We start from the raw sequence: 10,305 nt of genomic DNA, 5'->3' as shown, positions 1-10,305 counted from the left end.
AGTCCTTTACAAACGGTAATGCGTTAAGCCACACTCTTTGACCAATGGTCAAATATTTAACCTTCTGACATAATGGTCAATTTTATTTGACATCATGGGTGTTGTTTGCCCGTGTTTGCCCCATGTAAAAATTAAAGAGTGACAAATAATTATCGTGGTCCCCGTGGTTCTGGGGTTAGCGATGTCGGTCGGCTAGCTCTCCCACACGGTTGTGATATCGGGTTCGATTCCCGATCGAGTCGAGGATCTTTTCGAGCTGGAAATTTTCTCGACTCAGCACTGGGGCACGGTGTATCGTTGTACTCATCCTACACATGCAAAATGTGCCAAAAACAATATCGATAACGAATTCTCTCAACTAATGACATAAAATGAAAATAAAATTTGTAAGCCTTACGGTCAAAATCAATTTGATGTTTTTCACGAATGATTCTCAGTAGGTTGTAGTTTACACAGATGAACGATAACGACACGCGTTAAAACAACGCAAAGGAGATCAATTATTCATCGCCAACTTATGTGTAATGAAACAGCGCAAATCATGTGTTTACCAGACTTTATTTTGTTCCGTTTTAGCCGTTTAAGCGGTTTATCAGTATAGTATGATACCTTTCTGTTGTTTGTGGTTCAGTAAACCATTGCATGCCACTTTCTTCCACCGTCAACAAAAATTCGACAGCAGAAAATATGCTATTATTATTTATGAGTACTTACAATCTTGCTTAATACTTCTCACACTTTGAACCAACGTATCACCCTTGTTGTGCTCGGTAACGGTAACATTTCAATTATCACTTTTTCAGCACATATATTAGGAAAATATTATGATTCTGGTTACTGTTATCGGGATTGCAACACTCGCACAAGAGAGGAACCGAAAAGTTTCTAGCAGAGCAGTAAACAAACTGCAGTAGCAGCAACCGTAAATTTGACACGTCAAAGGGGCCATTATATGTCCACGTTACGTGGAATTCAAATACCCGTGTACACGGTAAATCTCAATGGGCCAAAACAAGCGAAAAGATTATGATTGAAAATAACGGTGATTGCTTCTGTGAAAATAATATTATCCATTTAAGCAGAGTTTACAGTTCCAAGCGAAGTGAAAAATTTGACAAGTGAAAAAGCGTTAATTTTCGCTTGCGAAATCTGTCGTGAAAACCCGTTTGTGGAACACGCAGGTATTTCACCAGCCTGCAGTTTACAGTTTAAGTGAAGCGAAATTCACGAGTTTACTTTACGAGCGAAGTGAAAATTGGCTGCAACTGACAGAAAATAAACGCACGCAAGTTTTTGCTTGCTGCTGCTTTTTTCACTAGCGTTTGCATGCGTGAAAAAAGTAAACCCAAGTGGAAAAGATGAGATCCATAACCTTCGATTTCGCTGGATCGAATTTGTTTACAGTTCCAAGGGAAGTGAAATTTTTGCATGAGATTTTCACTTCGCTTGGAACTCTAAATAGGGCTTTAGTTAAAAATTTTAGTTATCGACTGGAATTGATTTTACTCTCATGTCACACATTATACCTTACGTCGAAAATAGTGCTTTGTATAGCGCATCTGATGTGCTATGCAGCGCACTACTTCCCACGTAAGGCCCGAATACACACACGACGTGACAACGCCTTCCTGACGAAAATTGTCAGTACCTCCTTAAAACCTTCCAATGTACCTTCTAGCATCTGCCACCTTCCGCTCGTTTACACGGAAGGCGCAATCACGCCATCACGAACTCTGCCGTGTGCTAACCTTCTTGTCGTCATGCCACCCAATTTATTTTTATTTATATTTGTTGGAAGAAAAAATAAAGCAACACACTTCTAGAACCACCAGCAGGCGGAAAATGATACAACACGGCGTTGCCAGCGCCTACGCCAATATAAGGTAACACAAGACTGTGTGGAAGGCACGATGCGTCTACATTGAAGGCAGTCAAGTACGCAGCCGACGGCGGCGAACAACTGCCTTATTCACTAGAAGGTAAAGCTAGAAGGTTCTGATCGACAGGTGTCGATAACGCCTTCTTATTTGTATGGAGGAGGCATCATTACGCTGTGTGTGTATTCGGGCCTTAAGGATATTTAGTCGCAGCGAAAAGTCGCGATTTCGATTTAGTGCTGCGACGTTAATATACGTGCGATAGATCCCATTTTATAAGTTTTGTAACAAAAAAAATTAAACAGGGTAAACGCAGCCTTAGTGGAGGTTTATATCAAGTGCGTAATAAAAATTCCCTAGTTACAGAAAAATACTAGCGAGAAAAAATATTTTCTAAATCACTAGCTAAATACTACTAGATTTCTCGTATTTTCTTAAGCTACACTCAAAATATTTTTCACGTTATGATTACTGGAAAAGTTATGTGAATATTTTCCACTGTCATTTTCACGTAGATTTTACGTGATTGTCATTTGAGTTCATCATGATCTGGTGAGATGATTTATCCTGTGAATATTATTCAGTAGACATTAGGCTCGTGTATTGACATTCATATGTATTGCATTGGGGATTAGCGTGCGATTTATTTTCAGTGTATAAGGTTAAAACAAAGTTACACATCATTTGTAGTACTTATCTTGAAGAAAACTAATTAATTCAAGGATTCAGGAACATTAAAATAGTTTTCAACTGCTTTACCCTGTTTTCCTACTGTGCCATTATTGGCATATACAAGCGTCTTTAGTCGCATTTCAATGTTTATGAGTGTCGAACAACAACAACAACAAATCGTTTACAGTTCAGATTTTCGTAAATATTCAGCTTATAAATCGGTAAAACTCAATAATTTTTGTGGGAAAAACATGTTTCATCTTCAGAACTTATTACAGAATTAAAAACAACACATTATTATGATTAAGCAGCCATCTCCCGCTGCATGAAATGGGTTCTTTCTAAGAAAAGACACTGTACGCAGTATGCAAAGCTTACGGCATTCCGCAATCAACCGTTCACTACCGACTTAGTGGCAAGTGGACCACAAAAGTCCGGGAAGGGTCACCTACTGTTCTTACAGGAGAGGAAGAACAGAAACTCGTGCAATATTTGATAGCGATGGAGAAGAAAGGGTTTCCGGTAGTTAAGGAATTACTTCTCCATTCTTCGATACGAATTCTCGATCTAATCCGCCCAGCAAACAATTTTGTTGATTTACAGCTTATTAAACTATTGTTGAGTGGATTTTGGGCGAGCTATTGCTGAATAGGCTATTATTCAACAAAATTGTTTGTTGGGCGTTTACGAACAAGGTTTCAGGTTAGTATTCATTGCACTAGGAATCAGTGAAAAAATCGTAAACACCTTATCGATTACAGGACGAAAATGTCTGAAAAATCCTTCAGCGGCATCGTGAAGTCACTTTCCGCACATCAAAAACTGTGTCGTCTGCTAGGTCTAAAGTGAAAGAGGATGATATTCGTGGATGGTTTACGAATCTAACGTCATATCACTGACTAACAGACTTAACACTGAAACCAAGTTCCATCGCCACAAAAAACGATCAGTTCAAATTTTTATTCAAACATTCGTTGCGCGACAACGCCGTCTGAGGCGCTGTCATACTATCTCATACGTTTTTCGTAGTTCTCAATTTTACACATGCACATACGCTAGCGCTGTCGTCGGAATACAGGGCACCTCGCGAACACGGCAGCAGGTGGTGCTAGTGTTATTTACATAAACTACTGTTAGCATCCGAACGATGGATTGATTGATAATTTGTTCAGGATGTTACATCTGTTAGTCTGTGATCATACCTTGAGTAGAACAACTTTATGTCAGCTGATTGCTCTATATCCAAACACCACGAGAATAACTCAGCCAGCCAACGTCGCCATTTTCAATCCTTTAAAGAGTGCCTGGAAGCCTGCTGTATCGGAGTGGTGGTTGGAAAACGAAGGTTTAGCAGAATGGGAAATCATCCGGCAGCTATATGAAATGTTGTTGATGGCAATTGATTCGCAGTTCACCAGCAGTACGATTGAAGATATAACAGATAACTTGAAGATGATTCAACATTCATTGAAAAGGTAGGATAGTTTCATGTCAGATAACAGTATCCGCACACCGCTCAGTGTCATCAATGAGAAGACTGGATAGAACGTTCCAAGACGCAAAATAGGCATGTATGAAATGCTCCAAGCCTTGCCACCTCTTCGTTGGAGCAACATTCACATAAACTATAAAAGGAAATTCGATACTGACGGCTACAGAGCGGCTTGAAGAAATCTATCGACTTGAGAAAGAAAGGGCAAAAGAAGCAGCCAGGAAAAAAGCCAGAGTAGAGAAGAGTTTTGGTTCTCGTTCCACGTGGTAAAGTGTCAGGTAATTTATGAAATGGAAACGAGACAAAATGACGATGGCGATAATGACCAAAACAAAACAAATTGACAGCTATCCCTATTCTTACTCATACCAATGCAACTACACTGAAAATGTTTTATTTCAAGCTGCAAAGTGTAGTCCGGAAACAGTGTAGCTACACCGCGAAAACGAATTTGATATAAAAAACCAAGAACTTAAGCAAGAGAAAACAGAAATCCGTAAGCGAAAACAAGGGTAAGCTGAGCAACGTAGGAAAGAAAGATAAGAGCTTCAAAAAAAAACAAAACAGAAGGAAGCAGTACAACGAAATAAGGAAAAGGAGAAAAGAAACGTAGGAAACTGATGGAAAATAATCTACAAAAAAAAGCAAAAGATCGAGTTACTTGAAGCACTGAAGCTAAAACATCAGAGATAATTTTCTTAAGTATGAACATGGTTCTGTCACAGTTTTTTATTTGCTGTTTAATTTTAATTAACTTTAATTACACAGTGCAACAATTTTTGTGCCTTGGCTCCTATGTATGATTTTTTGATGAAATTTGATGCGAAAATAAATTTCCCTGAGTTTGAACATATTTCAACTTAAGGGGCAACAATGGCGCCATTTTGAATTTTTGAGAAACCGGTAATTTTTGTGATTTTTTCGACGCCATTTTGTTTTGAGGCCAAATATCAAAATTCTTTTACCCATCTTTTGAAAAAAAAAAAGATCTTAAATCGGACAAAAACTAAGCTCAAAACGGTGATTCTACGAAACCGGTTTTGGCACACCCAAGAAACAATTTGGAAGCTGTTATGAGAGCAAAAGCAGTGTTGAAGCAATCGATGCTGAATAAACAACACGTTGAAATATTTGTTGAACAAACGTTGCAGCATTCTTTGTTCATGTACTTATTCAACAGTGGAATTCAAGCTTAACAGAAGTTGTTCAAACGTTTGCAAGTGATTACCAGCAGCACTCTAAATATGTGCTGCGTTGAAGCGCTTTGAAGGTCTCAATTTATCAGTGGCATTCTCGCCCAATAAAAGCTATTTGAACGTTTCAAATGGCAACTCCGCAACTATTATTCTGCACGTGTTGTTCAAATACTGCATACATGCGTTTGAAGTCTTTCAAAGAGCAATTCTTTAGCTCTTATAGACGCGAACGCTAGATCACCGGTTTTATAAAACATCCTTCTAAACGCCGATATAAATTAAAATTTACCCGTAATATTTCCAAGTAAAAAAAAAACTAATGAAGTTAATAATGAGAATTATAATAAAAATATTGCCACAAATAAATATATGGTTCAACTAATTTCTTCGAACTTTATTTTTACATTTTGTTTGTGCTAAAATAGCTGAATAAATATCGACTAAACGTTTGTTCCATGCTACTATTCAGCGTGAGCTGCATAAGTATATTCTAATACGCGAAACAAACGTTTTCAAACATTATTATTAAACACGCATTTTACAAGAGCATTTCAACAGTCGAGCAAAGGTTTAACAAATGTTTAATAAATATTTTATTCGAACACAGGTCGAACACATACAGAACAGTAGGCTAATAAAAAGTTTTCTGGTGTATCTATTCAACGCAGGTTTAACAAGTGTTGAATACAATATTCTGCTGTTGTTGCTCAAAACCCTCTTTGCCGTTCCTAAATAACTGTGTGTCGGATAATATCTCCAAATTCAACTGAACAACCATTTAACAGAAGTTTTTTATTTTCCATTTCGGTTATTGTTCAACTGTAGCCTAGTAAAAGTGATCGAGTAAATGTTTAGGCAACAATAATTGTTACTTGGGCAGTTTTAGTATATTTCACAAAGCAAAATAATATCGATTATTTCTGAGTATTAATGGTAATTCGCTAATATCTTAAAGTGGTAGTCAAATCATATCTTATTTTGAGTAAAAAAGTCTCAGAAACGGATGGTAGGTGTCTGATCAACGTAAAATGTTATTTTACGTAGATCAGACACCTACTATTCGATTTCTGAGACTTTTTTACTCAAAATAAGATATAATTTGACTACCACTTTAGGGACCGTTCCTAAACCACGTGGTCATAAAGAGGGGGACGGGGGGGTTTGTCAAAAGACCACGAAAGACCACGCATGGGGGTGGGGGGGTTAACGAAATGGCCACGTGGTCTTTTTTTCTGACTTATAATTTATTGTTGTCACCAAGTCAAGAGCAAAGGCTTTTGCATTTTACAAATATAGAATGTACCGAATGTTTAATAATAAAAATTTAAAAAAATTAAGCGAATTTTTGGCACTAGACAAATGAAAAGACCACGTGGTAAAGTCGCAAGGGGGGGGGGTTGGCCAAAAGACCACGAAAGACCACGGGGGGGGTACGGGGGGTATAAAAAGGGATCAAAATATGACCACGTGGTTCAGGAACGGCCCCTTAAGATATTAGCGAATTACCATTAATGCTAAAAAATAATCGATATTATTTTGCTCTGTGAAAAATATACTAAAACTATGCCAAACCCGGTTTCGTAGAATCACCGTTTTGAGCTCAGTTTTTGTCCGATTTAAGATCTGTTTTTTTCAAAAGATGGGTAGAAAGATGCTAATATGTGGACAAACTCTTAGAATTTTGATATTTGGCCTCAAAACAAAATGGCGTCGAAAAAATCACAAAAATTACCGGTTTCTCAAAAATTCAAAATGGCGCCATTGTTGCCCTTTAAGTTGAAATATGTTCAAACTCGGGGAATTTCAGTTTTGCCTAAAAAAACACTAAAAAATATATATAGAAGCCAAGGCAGAAAAAAAGTCAATTTTTGTTGCACTGTGTATCAGAAGCTGTCTACTGATTACGTTGATTTTGTATTCAAATGGAAATAATCATTTAACCCTGTCATTTTGATAAAAGTTCTTCATCGATGTATCGATGTAAAAAACTTAAAATTTAAAAACTAGAGCGTCTCGGTTTTTATGTAAATCTTCTACAGATTTTTTTTAATTAACGCAGTTTTCTACGTGTATTGTCGAACTAACGCGGTTTGTTTTACGACGTATGTTACCCCCGAATAAAAAACCTGACTGTATGTGGAATCGATTTAGAATTCCCATGTTTTCAATGTTCAAAATGAATTTAATAACGAGATAACAATAGAGCAAGACGAAGTTTGTCGGGTCAGCTAGTTTTCCATAAAAACAAAAGATTCCAAAATGTTTTTGGGTCGTTTCCAGCTCTGACTTACTAAAATTTTTTTAATGTGCAGTGTGCGATGCAAAAGCAAAATAAACAGAACAAAAGAGCTGTGAAAAACAATGAAAAAAAACCCTCAATGATTTTCTTCTTTGCTGAAATGAGCGCAGAATACATCTTCTCTCTTTTTCCATCTGCCATTGATCACCCACACAGCGGCGGTGCGTTAACAGCATCAATCGTCTGTCGGCAGCGGCAAACGCGATTCAAGAAGTAATTACAAAGGAGAAGCCGCCGCGTCGCGTACCGCTTACGTAGAAGAGTGCAGCCAAGCTTTTGCGTTGTCTGGTGAAAATAAAGAGTTTTGAAAACCGATATTTTCGGTTTCGAAAAATAGCTGTTTCTAAGTCGTCGTTTGATAACGAGAAATGACGGGGACAATTTTGGAAAATCTCAGCGGAAAGAAGCTGAGCATCCTCGTGTCCTGTCTGCTGATTTTGCAGTTTCTCTGCTTCCTGCTGGGTGGTCTTATCGGTGCGTATAAGTTGATTTTTAATTATGACTGGTTTCTTGCTATAATTCTGAACGTGATTCAGAATAGAACGCTTAGGCGATTTTTGCACATTCCGGCAGAAACCAGAGTTCAAAAATGGCGTCTCGACGCCGAACCTTTGTTTATTTTATGATTGTGTTTTATTACCTGTGCTCTGTGTATGCGATGAGGGGAGAGCGCATAAACAGACTTCGTGTGGTGCGGGATGAAACGTTGTTTTATTTGATGCTTTTTTTTTCTCTAGCTCCCGTCCCGGCCAGTGTGCAAACTATTCTCGCAACTATTTGCAAGGATGTTCCCGGTTCACACAACGACACCAGCATCTGGCTGTACTCCCGTGGCGAAGACCACTGCCAGAGTTTGGACCATCTTGATATTAACAATCATGACTTAAAGATGGCAAACCAGATTGTGTTTGTCTTCCAGATGCCCCTGCCTCGGGAAGGCCGTCAATTGGATTACTCACGCTGGCAGCAAAATCTGATTGGTGTACTGCAAACGGACATCGCTTACGATGCTAACATTCTGTTGAAACCGCACACTAAAATGACCCTCGACGCTCGGTTGGCTTACCGAAACAAGGGAGACCCCGACCAGAACTGGAAGTATTTGGCTTCTTCGCTCGAAAGTCGTGATTTAGATTGCGCTGCGGACAACGTAACCGATGAGTATCTGTACAATTGCGATGCTATTCCGTTGTTCGAATTGGGCTCTCTGCATCACGATTACTACCTTCTGAACATTCGTTTGCCGGTGGACAGTGAGTTGCAGATGAATCTCGAAATTGGCCACATCCAAGATTTGCATCTGTCGGTAATCTACCAAAATGGTGGTTTCACCAAGGTTTGGGTTTCTCTCAAAACCGTATTTCTTCCGTTCATCGTAATCATCATGAGTTGGTTTTGGCAACGCGTGCATCTGCTGCAACGGAAGCCAGCTTTGCTGGAATGTATGCTGCTGGCTCTGGGAAGTGCCCTAACTTTCCTCAATCTTCCGCTGGAATATCTGACGCTGGCGTTCGATATGCCTTTCATGCTTCTACTGAGTGACATTCGACAGGGTATTTTCTACGCCTGCCTACTATCGTTTTGGTTGGTGTTTGCCGGGGAGCACATGCTGATTCAGGAAACCGGAGAGAAATCGACCCTCAAGTCGTACTGGAAGCATCTAAGCGCGGTGGCCGTAGGCTGTGTGTCGCTATTTTTGTTTGATATCTGCGAACGTGGAGTTCAGCTGAGGAATCCGTTCTACTCGATTTGGGTTTCGCGCGTGGGATCCAAAGTTGCCGTAAGTTAACTGCTTTTATTATATTTTTTTCCTAAATTTAATAATTGTTATATTAACAGCTAAGCTTTATCATTCTGGCGGGTATCTCGGCTGGACTGTATTTCTTCTTCCTGTGCTACATGGTATGGAAGGTGTTCTGCAACATCAACCTCAAACGCAGCTCGCTACCGTCGATGTCTTCGGCCCGCCGGCTGCACTACGAAGGAATTATCTACCGCTTCCAGTTTCTGATGTTGGCCACCCTGCTTTGCGCTGCCCTTACCGTGATTGGTTTCATAATCGGACAGGTTTCCGAAGGCCGCTGGAAGTGGGATGAGAATATCGATCTGGAGTTCACCTCCGCTTTCTTCACCGGAGTGTACGGCATGTGGAATATTTACATTTTCGCGTTGATCGTTTTGTACGCTCCCAGCCACAAAAAGTGGCCGTCTAATGAAACCACCGGTATGTAAACTTTTTAGATAATTGATTGATGATCAACTGACGTATTTTTAATTTCAGAAAACATTATCAGTGAAGAGATCGAATTCAGCAATTTACCATCTGACTCGAATCCGAGTGAAATTTCTTCCCTGACGCAATTTGCCCGTAAGGCAGCTCTGGATTAAAGAGTAGTTTTTTTTTAACTTTCTAAACAACATTTTTCTCCGGTGGACGCTGGAGTCGCATTTCTAATTTATACCGCTAACTTATTGTAGCTATCTAAGAAGAAGGTGTTGTTCGATGTTAGCTGACTGTGTTGAGTATAAACGTATTAGATAGCAGATGAAAATCTGCGCAACGCACAATCTGTAAACAATTCAGTATTAATCGGTGTCATATTGATAATCGTAACGTTCGTTCATACATTTAAAGTCGCCGTTGTAAGAGGATCGTAACTGGTAACAGGATCTGTAAAAGCAATGCCCCAGCAGCAGTATCATTTTAATAAACTTGACTTTCTAGCAATGTTTTGATACACTATTGGTACTCAGATGTGGTAACTTGTT

The 10,305-nt window shown here is 39.1% G+C and overlaps 2 protein-coding genes across 2 annotated transcripts in view; one reads left to right on the top strand and one right to left on the bottom strand.

Moving 5' to 3' along the window:
• The window catches only part of LOC129731320 (MKRN2 opposite strand protein), a 33,787-nt gene extending 32,849 nt beyond the window's left edge, over nucleotides 1–938 (bottom strand). Inside the window, exon 1 of the mRNA XM_055691199.1 lies at nucleotides 715–938. The gene's annotated coding sequence lies outside the window, so the exon portion shown is untranslated. The remainder of the gene's footprint in view (nucleotides 1–714) is intronic.
• Nucleotides 939–7,665: 6,727 nt separating this feature from the next.
• On the top strand, nucleotides 7,666–10,000 carry LOC129729968 (protein wntless). Its single transcript, XM_055688900.1, has 4 exons — nucleotides 7,666–8,010; nucleotides 8,274–9,316; nucleotides 9,376–9,760; nucleotides 9,818–10,000. Exons 1-4 carry the CDS (start codon nucleotides 7,905–7,907, stop codon nucleotides 9,922–9,924), a joined length of 1,641 nt encoding a protein of 546 aa, XP_055544875.1. The 5' UTR covers nucleotides 7,666–7,904; the 3' UTR covers nucleotides 9,925–10,000.
• The last annotated feature ends 305 nt before the right edge of the window (nucleotides 10,001–10,305 follow it).

This window comes from Wyeomyia smithii, chromosome 3 (assembly GCF_029784165.1).
Source record: "Wyeomyia smithii strain HCP4-BCI-WySm-NY-G18 chromosome 3, ASM2978416v1, whole genome shotgun sequence".
Taxonomy (NCBI): domain Eukaryota; kingdom Metazoa; phylum Arthropoda; class Insecta; order Diptera; family Culicidae; genus Wyeomyia; species Wyeomyia smithii.
The sequence above is the reverse complement of the archived record's forward strand: the minus strand, read 5'-3'. Positions and strand labels throughout refer to the sequence as shown.

Bases quoted from the DNA above. Each gene is read 5' to 3' on its own strand.
- LOC129729968 (XM_055688900.1), top strand. From the start codon at position 7,905: ATGACGGGGACAATTTTGGAAAATCTCAGCGGAAAGAAGCTGAGCATC. The intron at 9,317-9,375 runs GTAAGTTAACTG...TTATATTAACAG, and splicing joins GCGTGGGATCCAAAGTTGCC to CTAAGCTTTATCATTCTGGC. The intron at 9,761-9,817 runs GTATGTAAACTT...TTTTAATTTCAG, and splicing joins GCCGTCTAATGAAACCACCG to AAAACATTATCAGTGAAGAG.